This window comes from Oryzias melastigma, linkage group LG15 (assembly GCF_002922805.2).
Source record: "Oryzias melastigma strain HK-1 linkage group LG15, ASM292280v2, whole genome shotgun sequence".
In the NCBI taxonomy this organism is placed as follows: Eukaryota; Metazoa; Chordata; class Actinopteri; order Beloniformes; family Adrianichthyidae; genus Oryzias; species Oryzias melastigma.
The window spans coordinates 8,450,903-8,471,305 of NC_050526.1; the positions used below are offsets into that span (position 1 = coordinate 8,450,903).

Consider the following 20,403-nt stretch of genomic DNA (forward strand, 5'->3'; position numbering starts at 1 on the left):
TTGTTTTATAGGATATTTTAGGGGATAATTGTAAAAACAGCAATGGTGAGAAAAGATCTTCTGCAGCTTCACGTCTCATAGCCAAAGCTAATTCTACCGTTATTATTAGTATTAACACAGATTAAAAGAGTAAAATCATAATTACCTTCATAATCAAACCAGCAGCATTCAATCAAGTATCTGTAACCTTCATCTAACTATGACCGGGTTGTAGAGAGAAATAATCCACAACTGGTTTAATATCATTTTGGGGAAGCAGCTGAGCTGCTGTTCTGACTGCAGACAGGATTAGTGACATTTGTGCTCTAATTTGTGAACGATGTAAGAGAGGAAAACAAATACAACCAGGAAGGACATTTATAAAATAAATAATGTACACATTTTGGTTACAATAGGTTAGGTAACTTTTTATAATTTACCTAAAATTGCTTTAAACAGTGTTCAGATGTCAGCTTTGCCGTTCTAATCTATTTAAACCGGAAGCTGCTCTGCACATGACTGGCGATGTGTGACGTCACGTGAAAAGGGTCGGTTTGCTAAAAGAGTCTTTGGTGAACTGGAAGGAGAAAGAATCAGGATTTTGGAGGAAGTTCTGTCCATGAAGATCTTCACTTCCTCGTCCAGCTGACATCTGGATCAGAACCATACGGCTGGACATTACCCAGATTGATGGATGTTTTTATGTAGCAGCGGTGAAGATTTATGCTAGTGAGACACAGAGCTGTCAAAATCATACAGGGGGGATCAGGGGCGGGGCTACTGAGCTTACCTCCTAAAGCCACGCCCCCTCAGAGGAAATTTTGGAAACAGAGGCTTCAGATCAACATGAAAAATGTCTTTTAAAGATATTTAGGTTGTGGGATTTTGGTTAAAATTTTATAATCAAAAACACTACCGGGGAAGTTTTTTAAAACAAAATAAAAGAAATGTCATGGGGGACTTTAAAACATCTGTCTGTTATTGTTGGTACACAGGCTCTGAATGAACCCTCAGAGGGAACAGCTGAAGCTGCAGTCAGGAATCCTAACATCATTTCGGCCATAACTTTGCTTTGTTACTGTTCGTCTTTTGTTCAGTGGATCTCTCTGAGGGAGCTGCTGACTCGCTGTGGACGGAGGCTGAGCGTGTTTGAGCTGTGGGCTCTGTGTCACACCTGTCTGTCCTCGCTGCAAACATACACTCACTTTCCAGGTGATTTCCTCCACTGTTATTGTCTGAGCAGAAGCAGATTCACTCACAATAAGAATAGCTCTCCGTGCTTCAAATGCAGTTTTAAAGAAACGGAATGTGACCTCTTTAAAAGAGTAAAACACACTTTTGTTCTCTTTGCATTTCATTTCTCCCTTTCTTTATAGCCTATTTATGCCTTGACACCGTGTATGTGAGCTGTGAGGGAGAGGTGCTCTTTCTGAAACCTAAAAACACTGGTTTGTATAATATGCAAGCAACACTTAAAAAACTGTGTTCTTTAAAAAAAAAAAAAGGTTTCACAAATTTTCTATTCTTGACTCATGAAACTAGCTCCATGTGACTCCTTTACAGGATGCCAGGATGAATTTTATTTGGCTCCCGAGTATCAAGAACATGGCATCGTAACTGAGAAGGTTTGTTCATCTAAACCGCTTTAATTCACATTCTAACCAAAGTATTTGCTTTTGCTTCATTTTGTTTCATCTTTCCCCCCTTTGCTCAGGTCTGTGTGTACGGAGTTGCTGGAATTATCTGGGCCACAGCTAAGTTCAATTTATCCCCTCATCAAAAGCTGGCAATGCCTCGCAAAATGAAGAGACTCCTCCTGGAAATGGCTAGACTGACACCCATGGAAAGGCCTACCATACTTATGGCGAAAAAAGTAATTTTTGACATTTTCATCTTAATGCTGGGAAAACATAGCTTTTTTATTTGTCCCGGAATGACTACTTATCCTGCTGTGGAATCTTGAAACTCCTTATTACTATTAGATGCACTTTTCTAAAACTGCTCTTCCCCTTTTGCAACTCTCACAGTCAAGAATTGTTTCAGACAAACAAGTTAGACAGAGAAACATCCATCCAATCATCCATCCATCCATCTTCAGAGCCCGCTGTTTTCCTTTCGGGGGCACAGGGTTGCTGGAGCCTAACCCAGCTACTGTTGGGTGAGGCAGGGTCTTTCATGAACAGGTCGACAGTCTGTCGCAGGGCACAGAGAAACATATCCAATGAAAAATAGAAAACAAACTTCAAAATATTGTATTCACTTGTGATGTGAAGAGGAACATAATGAGCGCCACAAAAAGAAACAAAAAAGCAATACATACAAAACAGTTATGCATACATAAGAGAATTTTGCACTGAAAATTTACTTTATATGGTGCAAAATAGCAACCATGTGTTTACACTGAAAAACCTCTGAGAGCTCAGAGGGGGGGGGTGTTATGTGTGTGCTTTCATTAAAAGGAGGGCTGCAAGTAAAATATGGTTCTGGTTATGTTATTAGAGCAGGGAATGAATGACATTTTTTTATAGAGTTTATATTCTATTTCAGTCTCTAGCATAAATCGGTTGTTTTATGCTCTTTACCATATTTGCATAAAGTGTTGTTTTTGTGTGGATTTGTTCCAGAGCTGCCATGACATCCTGTCACTCAAGGGGACAGATGCTGAGAGCGTTTGGAGCAGACTCGTTCGCAGAGTTCACTCAGTAAGGTTTTTTTTTTTTAATCTCTTTATCTATTTGTCAAATTGGATATTAATTCTGTGTCAGTTCAAGTACCAAGTTCCTTGTGAATTTTAAGAGTCTCATTTCAGAAAACAGGATTTTTTGTGACATTTTCTTTCAGTCTGCCTCTAGATCCAGTGCTTCAGAAGATCTGAGTGCGCCAGAAGCTCACCAGTGTGAGGAGCATTCATCAGCTGGCGGTAGAACATCCTTAACGAGTTTTAGAAGTCCCTCATGCAATATATCTTTTTAAACTAATCGCAATTCATAATTTTTTTTTACAAATAATTATTTATGCAAGCTGCCTCATTTTCTGTCAAGTCCTTTAGGATATTCTCCCTTAAAATTCAATTCAACTTTCAGAGCACCTTTCAGTTGCATAACATATCAAAGTTCATAAAAAAAAGAAAAATAATAATCAATGTTAATAACACTATTAACATCCATCCATCTTCCTGACCGCTTTGTCCCTTTCGGGGTCGCGGGGGTGCCGGAGCCTGACCCGGCTGCTGACGGGCGAAGGCGGGGTACACTATTAACAATAATTTAAAAATCAAATTTAATGAACAGAGGTATACAATAGCAACATAAAGTGTAAAACTTACCCAAAAGTGAAACTACAGCGATACTTAAGATTTTTCTTAAAATCCTCCACAGTAGATGAGGCCCTCACGTCCTCAGGCAGGCTCAATCACGGGCACGGCCCACAGTGCTGGAATGAAGTCTTGCCGCAGGTTTACCTTCTGACCCTTGGGACCTCCAATAGACCTGCATCTGAGGACCTGAGGGTTCTGGGAGGATCATAAACTAAAAGCAATTCTAAAGGTGCAAGTCTACTGAAACTTTTATAAACTGGTAAACAAATCTTAAAATTGATCCTAAAGCTGACTGGGAGCTAGTGCAGAGATCTCAATATTGATCTAATCTCCTTTGTGGTCCTTGGTTAAGAGGCGTGAAGCCAAGTTTTGAACAAGACCGATTAATAGAGTTTCCCTTGATCCCAGAAAGGAGGGCATTACAGTATTTTATTCTTGAAGTTATATAAGTATGAATCACTATTTCAGCACTGGTCCTGGAGAGAAAGACAGAGTAGATGTTTCTAACTGTACTCTTTGTAACTTGGTTTGTATCTGCTCTAAAGCTATGTAAGGTCTGCATCTAAAATCACACAGAGGTTTTTGGCTTTATCACACACATTCAAATGATGAAGGGATTGAATAAATTGGACCCCCTCTCCCTTTCAGCATCAGGGCTAACATTTAAAACATCTGTTTTGCCTGGACTGAGCTTTAAAAGTTCTCACTTATCCATGTTTTAATATCTAAAATACAGCATTAGAGGCCTATTGATGATGTCACCAAGAGAAAGCATATACAGGTTAAAAAGTGTGGGACCCAGGATGGAGCTTTGAGGCACAACACATGTCAGTCTATGCCTCCAGATGATGAATCGTTTACAATAATAATAAAATCTCATATGATTCAAACCTCATTAAAGTCTATTACTGTTTATCTTACTGTCGAAGTGGACTGAAAGCTTCTCACATTTTTTACTGCTGAAAGTGACATATTGACTAGATAAATTGGATTGATTACCAGTCAGTTGTTGAGAAAATAATGTTTGGTTTAGATTAAATATTTATTTTTGTATTTATTGTATTTTACTAATATCAGTATGAGCAGCTGAAAGCAGCTTTGCAAGGTTTAAATTAAATATTAGTTATGCTTTGGGGTCTGCATACCAGCAAGCACAAAATAATTGGATTATAAAAATATTGGCCAAAAGAGGAAGGTGATCTAAGCATGTCCCACTGGGTAGAGACCAGGACTCACTGGAGAGACCACGTCTCTGGGCTTGCCTGGAAACGTCTCGAGGTCCCCCCCGCGAACATTTCAGTGTGGGCCGCAAATGGTTTACCTTTGGGCTGAACTGGTGAGTGCAAGGTGGGTTTATCTGCGGGTTCCATGGTGGCCCCACCTGTATTTGCTCAAACTGGCTTGAGTGGGGACTCAGTGGCCTGGGTCCCAACACTAACCAGCCGCCGGTGAAAAGCGTAGCAAGCTAACAAGCTTCCTGATGGACAGCGTATCGAGTTAGCAAGCGCCACTGTCCAGTGAGCCAGACTACTGAGTGCCCACTCAAGCCAGTGTGGGCAAACATAGATGGACCATCATGGAAGCTGCGGACAAACCCACCTGGGGCCCACCAATTCAGCCCAAAGGTAAACCATATGGGGCCACAATGAAATGTTCGCTGGGATAGTTGCTACAATGCAATGCTATTTTAGCTAAAAACGTATCTGTAAAACACGAAATCACAATGATGATTTGAGTTTTGACCACAGGTTTTTAAACCAATCATGTTGCAGTATTGCATGTCTCCTACTAATTAGGTGTAACAGTTTCTGCACTATGCACCCCCCCCCCCCTGGACAATGTGCCAATAATTCCAAAATGATGTTCTGAAACAAGGTACCATTGTAAAGTTGAACCTTCAAGGTTAAGGGAGATGATAGAAATAAAATGTGTTCACGTCATGTATTTTCAAAATGGATTATATCACCAGCCAGTCTTCTTGACACTGTGACATTAGCAAGCTTTTAAAATATGTATTGCATGAGACAATATCACTGATATTGTATCTGGCATTGTTGTAACCATGTGTAGGCTTTGTGCCCATGGCCAATGAGAGCCCACTGGCTCCTGTGCCTGGCCCTGTTCCCCACAGCTCTCCAGTCACCAACAGACCCCCAAGAGACTTCACCAACTCTGCTTCACATTTCGTCACCATCATTCTGACCAGCCAAGAAGAGAAAGAGGAGGAGAGACAACTAGGACTTGCTTCAGAAGGGTAACACTTCAGATGATGAAATAGACACCATTACTATACATCATTTTCAAAACTACTGGTTTGAAAACCTGACATTGGACAAATATGTTTGCTTTTGGAACTGATCTTTTTGTAAAAACAAAAACTTTCTTGGTAATAAATCTTGTTCTGTTCAAAATCCTGTTGATTTGATTTCACATTGGTAAGGAACACTCTTTTTGGATTAAGCAATTGAAATTACAAGGTGAGTGGAGCCTATAATCCCTTTGGTGCCTTTGCTTTGAAACTGGAAAACACAAGACAAGAACCATCTTTGTCTGTCTTCAGCAAACAAAGTCTGCGGGGCTTTAACAGCCACAAGAGGGTGACATCTCACCTTCGTGCTGGACATGCATTCAGGCCATTCTTTAAAAAGCTGTAAGAACCTTTAAGATGAAACACTGGTCATTTCTACATTTGGGATTTAGGTGAGGGCTTCAGGGAAGCCATTCCATCCTCTCTGGAGTTATGGGGTAATGTTTGAAAGTCCACTCTGTTTGGGTGAGTGGCATCATCTTTGAAGATGGAGTTTTGCCCAGACTGTGGGGATTTGGAATCGTCTCAGAATCTCTGCATCAAGATTTCCTCCAGGGATGTCGAGGTCTATTTTACTAGTGAAGGAAAGTCCCTCCATAGCATCCCACCACCTCCACCTAAAGATGTTGCTCTGTTGGTGTAGCGCCCAAATAGTCACACAATAAAGCGTTCAATACTGACAAGATTTTTTTTTTTTGTAGGCTAAAAGTATGAACTTATCAGAAGTAATACAACTGTAAAAGGAACATCAATCAACTTCTAAAGTATGTTTTTACTGATTGTAATGGTTTTCATTATCATTTCTCCTCACTTCATTCTATGCTGTCATCAAAGACTCAGAGATTTCAAAGATCATGTTTATTTGTTGCTTTTTTACTTGTACTAAAAAAATAAAATGAAATCATTTAATTTCACAGGAAAACAGATGGATTTACAAAAGCTGGTGAAGCTATACCGAAGAGAAACCTTAATTTCTCTTTATCTTCTCAGTTCCTGGCCTGTACTCCACAAAGCCAGCGTGTCCAAGAGACTACTTTCTGTCTAACCGTCCCTTATACAACTATGATCAACTAAATACTGGTAGTGTCTTCTTCAGCCTCCTGTGGTATTTCATGACATGCACTATTATCATGTAACCTCAGTGGTTGTGGAATCATGAAAGGTTTCCTATTTCAAGGGGATTCTTAACAGGACATCTCTTTGTACCTTTTTTTACCCTCGAAGGTCAGACCACTGAAGTCTTTTCAAAGGGGCAACATAATTGTCTTTTTGGTCCCACAACCTTACCATGAACTGATCGTGGTTCCCCAAAGCTGACCATCAGTCGCTTGAAGACCAGATATGTCTCAGAACATCGACGGGTTTCAGTGGCGTATGCAACATTTTTAACTGGTCCTCAGAACATGCTTTGCCAGGAAGTTCCATTGGATTCTAAAATTCACAAATCCAAGGTTCTTCCTTGAAAGTCCATCCACCTCTGCATCAAGGGAATGACCTGCTTGAAGGAACTGTTTCTCTAGGTGGACATAATAAAGCTGCACAGAAGGAAACCGGCATGGGTATGTATGTATATTCAAAGTGGAATATCTTTTTAAATTTCTTTATTTAAAGCTTCCGCATTTGTTTATAAAAAACAAGTCGCCTATAAAAACATGTAAGCAGACCATAAACTGTATCCCAACTCCTGATGTGGATTTGGATCATAAACTGAGCTGAAAGTCACGACAGTTAAGTGTTGTCTTGGCACTTCAGATATTACTGAAATGATTCCTGTGGCTGGATGTCAGATTATGAGTACTACCCCACTTAAAATATTTAGGCAGAATCTAAAACTGCAAATGTGTTTTTTAAAAACATAGGTTAAATATTGTATGATGAAAATGTAGGAGACAGTAGAGTCAAGGCTGGGTTACAGCTCTAATGATTTGATCAAAATTGTAAAAGTCCCACTCCAATCATCTGTTGCAAAAAAAAACATTCCCAGGAGTTTTTAAAATGTATTAATGCTGTTTTTAGACTGATTTTAAAAATAAACAAATAAAACTTTCATTTTTAAGGACATAATTTCTGCAGCGTGGCAGAAGTTCATTAGAAACTCACCTCTGGATTGTCACACCAAAAACAAAATTTTCATTGGAGTGAGTCTTTCAAATGTGAAGAGGGGGCAAACACCATTATTTCTTTCCTCTTTTTGTTTCTTTTCTTTCAGATTGTTCATTTAAATGTTAAACTGGTAGAATTGTTATTAATGGTTGAAATAACAATATAATGAAAAAGATAAAATATAAGCTTGAAAGTGTTTGATTCATCTTTCTCAATAAACTGTCACATGGTTGCAATGTCAGTTATGTATTGATGTCTACAGAGTGATACAGTTGCATATGAATATTTGTTATGATTTCTGGACATAGATCTTAAGACATTATTTGCAATGCAATGACATGGGAATGATTCTTATTATGGGATGTTTATAAGCAAAAATCTAAAAGTGGTTGTGCTCTTGTTTCCAAGGAGACATCTTCTTTTGAAGAGCATCGAGTATCACATCTTCTCAAGAGGTTCAATAAAGGTACAATGGTAAGACAACTGACTGTGTTGCTTAAGCCGTAGTCTCAGTAGTCCATTAACAAGTCGTTTTTACTGAACAATAAATCGTTCATTCATATCTCGAAACAAAGAGTTCCACACAATTTAGAAAAAACAGTTAGTGTAACTGTTGCAAATACTCAATATGTAATATAATCAAGCAATTTGATGACTTTTTTTAAGCCTTCAATTAAGTTATTCCATTGTTAAGAGTTTGGAGTTCACTTTTAGAATATTTATTTCTAGATCCTAGCTTTTAATGAGAAAAACTACTCAATTGTGCTGATTTTGAGAAAAGCTTGGAAAGATGGAGAGCAAAGTGAAGTTCAAACAAGTTTAAACCTGCTAAAAAATCTTAAATGTGTACAAAAAAAGAAAAAAGAAAGAAGGGTTTTAAATCCTTGCACAAGAATTACATAGTTTGCAGTGTAAGGGTGAAGTATAGGTGAGGAACAGATCTGTCTCATGGACTTTTTTATTTATTTGACCCCCCCACCAAAAAAAAAAAATCCTGCTGAATGTGCAAGCGGCCTATGAGTGTTGTTCACATTAAAAGTGTAAAAGGCAATCATAGCATAGTTTGCTATGGGCCCTCATGTATCAGCTGCATATCCCACCCATGCGACATTTGCATGAAGTCAGTAATGTACTAATGACTAGAGTGTGGTATAAGGAATCCGATTTCATCCCCCTTCCATCCTTAGATTATGCTTCCAGGTCCATGACCGAGGCTGTAGACATGTACATTCTAGTCCATCTATGCAGTGAGACTTTTTTACCTTCCTTTTCAACACAGTGATGTTTTCTTAAACTGTTGCTTGAATGAAGGAGCTCTCTGCTTTAGCTTTACTGCCCTCTTCAGTTTGGTTTGATCAGCAGAAAGAGCATATTTTGATGAGAAAATAGGGAATTCCTGGTGTCCTGCTGCAGTATGAAGCACCCCCTGCCCGTCCTCCTGCACATCTGTGTGAGTGTCAACAGCAAACACACACCTATGGAGATTTTACTAATTAAGTTGAGTAATTAACAGAAGAGTTTTTATTAATGAACTCAACCTGATTAGCCAACATTTTGTTTTCATCCTTTTCTTTTGTGGTTCCTTGTTGAAAGCATAGACAATAGAGAGTCCAGATGGAACAACATTTATTTAAATATATTCATCTGTTGTTTCTGGATAGTGGAAATGCTGAAGTCCTCACTGAGCATGACTTCTCCTCATCTGCACACTCACTTATGCATGTGCATGTCCATACCCGGCAATCCAACAATCCCTATGGTAACGGTTTTTCCAGCATTTATTTTGATGCGGAGAAGAGTTTCTGGCTATGTCGGGGCACACGATGCAGGATTTGTGATAAGCTGTATTCTGCATGTGCATATGAAGATACATTTATATGTAAACCAGAAATAAGCATGTCTAATCTTTTTGACATCTTTTCAGGCAGGCGTTGCCATGCTCTTGTGCTCGGGCCGATGTGTGGAGAGACCCTTTAATCTCCTGCAGAACAGAGACATCCCAGCTTTTCCTCAGGCTGCAGACTTGTTCACAGAGCTCCACTGTGTGTTCAGAGCTTTTATTCTTCTGAAGACATTTGAGGAGGACTTCATTAACATCGTCTCTGCCTGAACGCCTAAAGGAGAGATTATGGGCATCGTTTTGGGTTAGCCTGCACTTGCATGATAGGTACCTTCAAACATCTGATTTAGCTTCTAATTTAGTTGATTCTTGTGTTGTTATACAAGAGTGTATGTTGTGTATCACATGGCAGTTTTTGTATAGTGTGCATAGATTTTTTTTGTCTTAATCATGAAAAATTCCAAAGTTTGTTTTCTCAGATTTCACTATTATGTCCATAATAAGCATTGAGTTCTGGTCCTGTAAACCCAGCTTTTTCCCCAGTCTGTCATCCACTTGTTGCTGTGACTGTATTGAGTCTATCAAAGGCTGTGAACGAGGCAGCTCTCCCCCCGCGCTGTACAGCCACCGATGAGGCAGACGTTTGCATGCACAGCTGTCTAAATCTGGATGGAAACATCTACTCAGCCAAACCTGCTGCTGTGGATTCCTGGAGGAACTGATTCTGCGATTTGGGAAAAGATAACATGCTTGGAGATGATCAGCACAAAGACAGAGCTGGATGATTGAAGGTGGGAAAAAGCTTGCTCAGATCAGTCATTGCTGTTTAGATTTTGGACTCTGGGTAGCTTTTCTTTTTCAGTTGATGTTGCTGTCTGAGTTTTTCACTACATGATTGTAAAATGTCACACTGAATAAATCTGTAAAGGAAACTTTGCTAGTAAAGCTATTACAAGTCAAACTTCTGGACTGAACTCTGTGAATTTACCGTGCACGACAGATCCCAAATGTAAAGATTGTCCTCAGGGTAAGTTGCATTATCAGAGAACAAGACTTTTCTATGGTTTTATGTCTTTGATGTTTTCATGGGTCCAAGTGGAGCCACAAAGTCTGAATGTTTTAAACAATGTAAGTTTTGTGTTGAACTTGATGAAGCAAACAAACCAACATATACATTTCTAAGCTGCACAATACAATTACAAAAAAGAAAGATAAAGATTAGATAAAAGTGCAAAAAACTGCTGAGAGAATTGAGTCACGCTACAGTTCCACACGGAGCTTTTAAACAGCGACTCTTCACCGTCTCCAGACTTCTTCTTGAAAGTCATAATAAACTACTTCGACAGGATGTGCACAAAAATGATCTTATGCAGAAAGTTTCAGTTATTTTAAAATCCCTCTTCCTTTTAATGGTATTGTATATAAGGGTTTCTTTTTCACTACGAGTGAAGTGACTGTGACACTGAAAGAGCAGCTAGAAGGTCCTGGTTCTGTGTGGAATTTGCATGTTCTCTTTCTCCAGCCTTTTCCCACAGTCTAAAAACAGGCTTCATAGGTCAATTGGTGACACTAAATTGTTCCTTACGTGTAACTGTAATGCTGTCACTGAGAAGGACCAGAGAACTGTCCAGGAACTGTTGGAAGACCCAAATGCAGGAGACTGGGTTTGGTGGTGTAACCCCTAAGTGCTGCTGTTGTATGTGGCAGCTCTAAATATCATCAAATGGAGTTACTCTAGCTCTAGGTTTTGATGCGGAGATAGTTCACAGTCATATTCTACAATTTGGAATGGTACACCCCAAGAAATCACACTGAAACAATAACAGTTGCAACTAGAATTGAATTATTATTTGAGGTTATGACAAAATATGACGCACAGTCTGCAAAAACTCAGTGTAAATGGAAATTATTTCCAAGTACGTAAAATTTGAACCCAAAGCAAAAAACAAGTGGCCACTGACATGAAAAAAAATGTTCAAATAAAACTGAGATCTCAGATAATTTTTTTTTCTACAAGTACTCAAGTTCAATCCCCTTTTTTTAAAGAAAAAAATAAAACCCTTGAGTGCACTCAAAAAAAAAAATTTGAAAAAACCCACTTAATGTCCAAACCGAGATTTCCAGAAGGTGGTGATGAGAGATGAGAAGATGATGGGATGATGATGGTAGATGAGATGAAAAGATGAAGGCCGGGGTCCAGGTGAACTCCAGGAAAAAAAACAGTCTACACAAATGTGCAGAAAATAATTAAAAATTGTCCATTATAACCTTTTAACATTATTTACATTGTTTCATAGTCTTTTCCTTTTCAGAAAGTTAAACTCAAAATACACAATAAAATTAAATAACAACATGCAAAAAACCAACAAGTCAAAACTAGCTTGCTGGGTATTTAGCCTGCAACACGTGGTGAACTGAGGAGACTTCACACATGAAACTTCAACAAAAAACATACCGTCTATTAGTCACATATTCCCTTAGTTACCTCAACTGGTTTTTTATAACATTAGGTTTCCATTTCACCTCTTGTTTTAATCAGTCGATACACTTTGCTGAATACAGCAGCCTAATATAACACAAAATGTGGTTACCACTCACCAAGATAAAAAATGTTTCCACAATTTTCAAACTCCACCCTTGGTTTTCACCAGATTCACCTTCGTCCCATGGCAGCACTAACTGTTGGACATAGTTTTTTTTTTTTCTCAAACTTAGCTCAAACACTGTTTTAATAAACTACAATTACACTCTTATTTTTTTTTACCTAGCTCAGGTCTTTTTTCTGCCTTTCACTCGCTTCTTTTCGCTCATATGGAAAGAACATCAAAGATCAAAACAATGACAGGACGATTCCTCCGAACAAATCCAAAAAACAATGTTTAAAATGTTGACTGCCACCAGTGGAGAAACTGAAAATTACACCCTATTTAAAGTAAATGTTAAAGGAATTTAGTCAATAACTTTACTGGGGTTACAGTGGCATAAACTTATAATATTTAATTGAGTGAAATATGACCCAAAAAAACAAAACAATGGAGTCCCAGAACAGATGACCTGACAAGGAAGAACTGAAAAGCAGAAACTTAAATAGACTGTTAACTGAAGACAGCTGTGAATCACGACAAACCTGAAACTGGTGTGACTGAGGAACACTTCAAAACAGAACATGACTAGAACCCATAACATAAGGGACAAAAATCAAACCAAAGTCCAAAAATCCTCACAGTACCCCTCCCCAAAAGGTCAAATCCCAGATGCCCAGAATCAAAACACTTGGCAGGAAGGGGCATGGAGAAACAAAACAAAAATAAGTTCAGAAAGCATTCAGGGTTTCTGGAGCCAGACAGATGTGAGGGGTATCAGAACCCCTCCTCAAGAACAGGCATGAAGAGGACCAGTCCCAGCAACTTTCCTCAGGGACAGGAAACCTGAAGGGGATAAGTCCTGGTGACCCTCCTCTGGAACAGGACACAGCCATGGTGGACAAGCTGCAACCATCCTCAAGGACAGGGAACCTGACGGAGCGGTCCCGGTGACCCTCCTCAGGAACAGGAAGGATGGCCCCAACAGTCCCCTGCGGGAACAGATTTGGTGGACATGGCATGACAAGACTTGAATATGGCTGCAGAAAATCCCATCTGATGTGGTGTGGTATGATGTTTACTGTAGTGGCAGAAAACCATGCCACTGCAGAAAAAAAATCTCCTGCTGGGGACAAAGTGTTCTGGTCATTCTGTCAGCAACTTGTGGTGGTGGAGGACCCAAATGCAGGAGACCGGGCTTGGTAGCAGAAACTTAAAATATTTAACTGAAACATGACAAAAAAAGAAAAGAAACACGACAAACCAAACAGTGGCAGAACAAAACAGAGTACAAGAACTGAAAAGCAAAAACTTAAATAGACTGAAGGGAATTAACTGAAATGAAGACAGCTGTGAATCATGACAAACCTGAAACTGATGTGACTGAAGGACAATTCAAAACAGAACATGACCAGAACCCATAAAAACTAAACCAGAGTCCACAGTCCTCACACTGGGTTTGTCCTGCCTTTGCCCTACAGTAGCTGGATAGGCTCCAGCATCCCCGTGGGCCTGAACCAGAATAAGCAAATAAAGAAAAAGGATGAATTGAATCCTAACTGTAAAAGCAGCAATAAATAAAAGCTGTATTGATGCAGTCCAACACTGATATCCTCTCGAAGCAGGTTATTCTTAAAAATGAAGAAGACTATGAAGACTTGCATTCTCTGGAGAGAGATCCAGTCTGTTTCTGCATGAAAAACTTCTGCCTGATCTTCAGAGTTTTTCTGTTTTAGAATCTCAGCTGGCCAAAGTCACGAGGACTGAGTGACTGGCGGTTGCTGGTCTGAAGCTTGAAGCACATCCACAGCAGTTCTGAAGAGGCCTTCTTGTTTCCCTCTTTTCCTCAGCCGAGTTTTTCCTGTGACATCCACAAGCACATGTTTGCATCTGTTTTTGTCACACTTGCTTATTCTAAATGAGGCATTTGAATACACAAGCAAACTCTTAAATAAATTCTTGAGATGAAGTGATAATTCTAGAATTTGTGTTGCATGTGTACAGAACAGTGAGTGTATTGTTCATCTGTGTGATTTCAGCACATCTTTTTCTCTCAGTTCTTTGTATAAAAATGTGGTTTGTCATTTTGCTCTCCATGTGATTTGGCCCTCCTCTTCACCTCCTCTGCCTCTCTCTCTGCGCCTGCTGTCTCTGTTTACCATTTGAGATTTGAACACTGTCAGGTCAGGCTCTGTGGTCATGGAGGGGGGAGATCTTTCAGCGGGTGGCAGCCATGAAAACCCCTGTGAAGTTGAGTTTCTGTTGGAGAGGGAGGAAGGGCTGGAGGAACAAAGGAGCCCGGACTTCTCGGAGGACATGGAGGACAGCGGGTTTCTGGAGTCTGAGCGATCCAGAGCAGGAGCCGGGGGCCTCGGCCCCAGCTCAGCCTGGGCTTTGGCCTTCTTTGGAGCGGATTGTTTTGGTCCAGAGGTGATCGAGTATGTAGCAAATCTAGGGATGCACACAAGTTCGCCGAGCCTGGACGTGAAGGCAGAGGTGAGTAAAGCTGTGAGTCAGCTTTAACCTTTCCAGTGTCTGAGCAAACAGCAGGCTCCATCATTTATTTATCCGCTCTTCCAGGGCTCACTTCATGCCATGGATTTTCTCAACATGCTTTTTATTTGTTGGGAACCTCTTTTCTGTTAGAAGCAATGCATATGCGGTATACATTTTAAAGCTGCAAATAATTGATTGTGTTTTCATCACTCTAACTTCAATAAAACATTAGACTCCAGGTACCTATTGTAGAAATGCTACACAGCTGTGTGTCATGTAAGCACAGAAATCTGCAGAGAGGAAGCAGTTTGCCTTTTATTCAGCTGTTCACCTGGTGAGGGTTTTTCCAGCACAGAGTTTGTTTTCTTGTCTCTAATAAAATAGGTCACAGTCAGGCTTTGGGGTAAACAGAAGAGGCAGGGGCATTAAAGATAATTGGCAAATGATTCCCCCACTGGCTCTAGTTATGAACGTGTTGAGCTTAGCTCTTGGCAGAAGAAGTTATTATCATTCATAAAAGAATATTAATGAAAGATTTTGTGTTTGCTCACTTTGAAGGCACCACTGTTTCCTCAGACACATTTATGCAGCAGCTACTTTAAAAGCTGAGCTTCTGCAACTTGTCACCCAGCTGCCTTCAAAGGAGCCTCTGCTTTGGGTTGCCATGGAGAATGGAAAATAAAAATAAAAACTTGCTGTGCCCCAGCGAGTGGAAGCACCACAGGGCATTTTCCATTGAAAAGCAAAGACAGGCATTTGTGAGCCTTGTTGTGATCTTGTTATGTGTTATTTTTCTCAGGAACTTCAGCAGCAGCTGATTATCGAGACGAGGAATCTGAAGAAAACCAGAAATTTCTACCAAAGGTTAATTCAGCAGGAGAGGAAAAACAAAGGTGGAGGGCTGGGTTCATTTTGATGGGGAAGGGGGTTGCTGATCTTTTAGTCTGATCAATACGATGTGTGCTGCATCCTGAAGGTTCAGAAACAAAGCTGATGCTCTCCAAGATGAAGTCCCAGCTTGAAGAACTGCGATCCAAAGTGACCTTCCTGGATTGTGTGAGAAAATATCTGGAGGTACTTCTTACAGTTGAATATCACTCATAGAGCACGTGCTTCTTCTGCTTCTTCTGATTCTCCGATGCCTGCAGGTTCTGAGAGTGGACCGCTGGGGTTTGGAGGTGTCATTGCTGCCCTCTCTCGCTGTGTCTGGATGGGACTGGGAGCTTCAGTCCTCTGATGACCCCTCAGTTCTGAGCTTCAGTGTCAACAAAGGGAAGAGTACACTCCAGGCCGGGTCTGCTCTGGGCCTCATGGCTCACCTGTATGCCAGGTAACCGCTGAGGGCTCAGACTTCATCCATCCATCCATCTTCCTGACCGCTTTGTCCCTTTCGGGGTCGCGGGGGTGCCGGAGCCTAACCCGGCTTCTGATGGGTGAAGGCAGGGTTCATCCTGGACAGGTCTCCAGTCTGTCTCAGGGCCTCAATCACACACACATTCACTCTCACATTCACACCTAGGGGCAATTTAGAGTCACCAATTAACCTATGAAGCATGTTTTTGGACGGTGGGAGGAAGCCGGAGTCCCCGGTGAAAACCCACGCATGCACGGGGAGAACATGCAAACTCCACACAGAAAGGTCCCAGCCGGGATTTGAACCTGGGCCTTCTCGCTGTGAGGCAAGAGCGCTAACCACTGCGCCACCGTGCAGCCCGGGCTCAGACTTCAGCTGCTTTATTGTCCATTTAACCTTTCAGGGTCATAACTGGGAATTAAATCTGCTGTTAATGTTCATGATAAGAAAAACAACAGGAGAATAGGGACCCAATATATTACTGGGACTATTTGTTTTTGAACTGAATGTTCTTTCAAAATGATAGAAAATGTAACTTTCAGAATCTTGACCAAAGTCTTAAAACGTCACTATGACAATTTAGTTGTTTTTGATATAACTTTATTAATTCATATCTACAAAAAGTTCATAAAAATGATCCACATATGTTTTGAACTTTAATTTAGTTTTTTTTCAAAGTTTATTAAGTTCTTGTAAATTAAATAGTTTGGTTAGTAAATAGTTTTGTTTGATCATCTTTTGATCTGTTCTAAAATCATTTCAAGAGATATTTTAACTATGATTGAGCTGTTTTTAGTCATTGTTTTCGAGGACATAGATTCTGCAGAGCGGCTGGAGTTCATTAGAAATTCTCCTCTGAGTTGTGGGCGGGATCATTGGCAGCAAGCAATGTGTCACCTTTCCCCTCCACATTATTCACAATACTCAGGAAAGGCAGTTTTAAACCTAATTTTCTTTGTCTATGTCCTCCATTGTGAGAAAAATGCCAGAAGAACATATTAAAGACACCAAAAACAACATTTTCATTGGAGTGAGTATCTTAGTTCAAAAGTACGCTGTGACAAAGCTTCAGGTATCTTTAAATCTAATCTGGGAAAACGTTTTTAACAACGGATGCAGCGATTCACTTTCCCCACAATTTGGTTGAATGGGGTAACATGCAGTGGGGCAAAAAAGTATTCAGTCAGCCCCCATATTGTGCAAGTTTTCCTACTTAAAAAAAGGAATGAGGCCTGTGCTTTTGGGCTGCACGGTGGCGCAGTGGTTAGCGCTCTCGCCTCACAGCGAGAAGGCCCCTGGTTCAAATCCCGGCTGGGACCTTTCTGTGTGGAGTTTGCATGTTCTCCCCGTGCATGTTTGGGTTTTCACCGGGGACTCCGGCTTCCTCCCACCGTCCAAAAACATGCTTCATAGGTTCATTGGTGACTCTAAATTGCCCCTAGGTGTGAATGTGAGAGTGAATGTGTGTGTGATTGTGGCCCTGAGACAGACTGGCGACCTGTCCAGGGTGAACCCCGCCTTCGCCCATCAGTAGCCGGGATAGGCTCCAGCACCCCCACGACCCCGAAAGGGCAGAAGTGGTCAAGAAGATGGATGGATGGATGGCCTGTGCTTTTAGTAAATTCTTTAAAAATCAGATTTTCTGGATTTTCTTTTTTTTTCATTTTATTTCTCATACTTGAGGTATATCTTTGATGAAAAGTACACGCCTCTCTCTTTCTTTCAAGTTCTTTCACATTTGGTGGCTGACTGAATACTTTTTTGCCCCACTGTATGGTTCGGTTTTGATTTAGAAATGTGGTGTACCTGCTTTTAACCTACTGCCCTGCTTAAATCATTTTTGCTTTGACTGTTTTTTGAGGTTTTAAATAAATAAAAAATCACACCTTTAAGACATTTTTCAAAGCTTTTAGATGAGATTTGTGTTTTAGTCAGTGACTAATCACATTAATGGTTTTAGTCAACGCTCCTTTCAAAGAAACATTCATTCTCTCTGGGATCTTTCTATTGTCTGGCAGATTAGCATTCTTTACTGAAAAGAGCCAGTGAAGTAAACAAGGATATCTGAACATGAACTATTCTGGGAGATTTTGTGGCAGATAAACATTCAACGCTCCGTCTTCTTTGCTTGTTTTCCTCTCAGAAATGCAGCTGTTGAGGGCTACATCCAGCAGTTCCTGTATACCTACCGTTTCGTCTGCACCCCTGAACAATTCCTGCAGTTCATCATGGAGAAATTCTGCTGTGCCACAAGGTAACATCTAACAGGAAGTCATGGAGTTGGAGTAAAATATACTTAGATTGAATTAGATTGAATTATTTCTGGTTCTGCTTGTTTCAGGGAGGGTCCAGATATGTCAGGAGACAGGGAGAAGATCTTCCATCGCAGTCTGGATCTGCTGCAGCTCTGGTTGACCGACTGTAGATCAGTAGACTTCAGAAAGTCCAGCCTAGTGGAAACAGTAGAGAACTTCCTAAACACTGAAGTATGTTTTTAAAAAGGCTTCATTCAATAGATTATCATTAACATTTGAATCTGCTCGAACAGTTAATTAGGCTTTTTTTCTGTACAACAGCCACTGATGCTGAATCCAAGAGCTTTTAACCCTTTAACTGCCCTCTCAACCAAACAGCAGAACATATGTAGAAAACGTATTAATAACCATTTAACACCAGAGCTCCAGTGTTTATGTTCTTTGATTTACTGTAACATTTCAACCGTTAACACAATAATTCCAGTAGATTCTGAAGGAGAAAAGCAACGAGCCGCTTTTCTCCTTCAGAATGTACTGGAATTATCGTGTTAACGGTTGAAAAGTTACTTTGTGTTAAAGATTTGGTGTTTAAGCATGGATTGTTAAAGGTTTAATGACAAGTACTGAGGAATTTTCTTCAGAATATACAACTAAATTACATTAAAGTAAATAGTAAAATAGCAATTTAGAAAGTAACCAGAATTGAAGGTTTCATAAGGCTAATGAAACAGTATTCTAAATATTTGTAAAAGTCACAACTATTCCTTTAAATGTGTTTCTGTTGGGGCGGTTTCTGTTTGCTTCACAGGTGATTCCTGCTTACAGCCAGGGTGAGGCGCTGCTCCATGCGCTGCACGGCTGCCACACTTCACCTGCAGCCACACTGGGAAAAGGAGGTCAAACTGCATTTGATGAAGATGACTCTGTGTGTTTGCGTTCATCTTTGGAGGATCTGTGTAGGAAAGTCAGTCTATGTTTTTCATGGGGATCTTAATCTTGCTTAAGCTTTTTTATGCAGCTGCAATCAGCTTTTATTAATATCCACTGCAAATAAATAAACCTTTAAACCAGGAATCTCAGGTTGGAGGCCCGCCATAAGATGATATTTTGTGCCCCCCACCTTAATATGAAAGTTGCGGCCTGTGTGTTTTGTATGACTGGCACTTCTACTGTGGGATGTGTGGAGCTGATGAACCAACCAATCACGGCGGGATATATAGCTCTTGGGGGCGGCACATTGACCAGGCTTGAAGCAGGGAAACTTTTAGGGCAGGAAACCTGACACCCTGCTTCACATTACTGAGTTCCTAACTTTTTTTTTTTAGAAAGTGACTATTTTCTCAACATCTGCAGCCAGTGCTGTATGGGGTTCCATTTGTGCCAAAAAGATGTGTTTGGTCCATTGTCTATGTCGACTGAACAAGTTTTTTGAACATTTCTTCATGTCTATGTACTACTAAGCAAAATCTTCTGTTCCCACTTCTTTGATGATAGCTTAGTATTTGCTTTGTGATGTTTCAGCTTTCTTTATGCTTAAAACTTTACATTTGCTATTGTTGTTGGATCTGGTTGTCAGAAAAGTCCTTAGCAACAGTTGCTAGCGTCGTTAGCTCCTGTCGTTTCACAGAAGATATTGCTCAGTAGTACATAGAGATTAACAAATGTTCAATAAACTTGTTCAGTAGACAGACAATGGACCAAAGACATAGTGGACACAAAATCATATGGAACCCCATACAGCCCAGCCTCAGCCGGGCTCACACCACTAGCGTTACAGCTCCGATGCGAGCGCAGTCTTTACGTAACTTTAAAAGTGAGAAAGGGAATCCCACTGCAGCGTTCATGTCCTGCGTCTGCGGTCAGGGCTCTGCTTCGCTGCGAATCTGTTTCGCTTGGTTAAGCTGAACCGCAGCGAGCAAAGGGGGATTAGCATGAACGTATGTGAGTTTGGAGTTTTGCGAGGTCGGCAGCAGAGCCTGAAGCTGCAGCCAACCTACAGCTAATATGAGCCATCGTCTGCAGCTAGACCGCTCCAGCATCGCACCTGAGCTGTGACCCCAGCTGTGTGAGCCCGGGGTCACCCAGACTCTGCCTTCAGGGACCCCAAAGTAAACTGAGTTTGAGATCCCTGGTTTAAGCGCTCAGACTGAACAAGTTGAACAAATGGCTT

At 40.6% G+C, this 20,403-nt stretch overlaps 1 protein-coding gene across 1 annotated transcript in view; it reads left to right on the top strand.

Moving 5' to 3' along the window:
* LOC112161789 (kinase non-catalytic C-lobe domain-containing protein 1) overlaps nt 1-20,403 on the top strand; it is a 46,061-nt gene that overhangs the window by 17,110 nt on the left and 8,548 nt on the right. The window contains exons 8-21 of the mRNA XM_036215607.1: nt 1,077-1,191; nt 1,356-1,427; nt 1,543-1,604; nt 1,694-1,852; nt 2,604-2,681; nt 2,821-2,899; nt 5,366-5,551; nt 14,317-14,624; nt 15,424-15,517; nt 15,601-15,698; nt 15,773-15,954; nt 18,122-18,232; nt 18,320-18,464; nt 19,042-19,197. Coding sequence (XP_036071500.1) covers nt 1,077-1,191; nt 1,356-1,427; nt 1,543-1,604; nt 1,694-1,852; nt 2,604-2,681; nt 2,821-2,899; nt 5,366-5,551; nt 14,317-14,624; nt 15,424-15,517; nt 15,601-15,698; nt 15,773-15,954; nt 18,122-18,232; nt 18,320-18,464; nt 19,042-19,197 — 1,845 coding nt within the window. The remainder of the gene's footprint in view (nt 1-1,076; nt 1,192-1,355; nt 1,428-1,542; nt 1,605-1,693; nt 1,853-2,603; nt 2,682-2,820; nt 2,900-5,365; nt 5,552-14,316; nt 14,625-15,423; nt 15,518-15,600; nt 15,699-15,772; nt 15,955-18,121; nt 18,233-18,319; nt 18,465-19,041; nt 19,198-20,403) is intronic.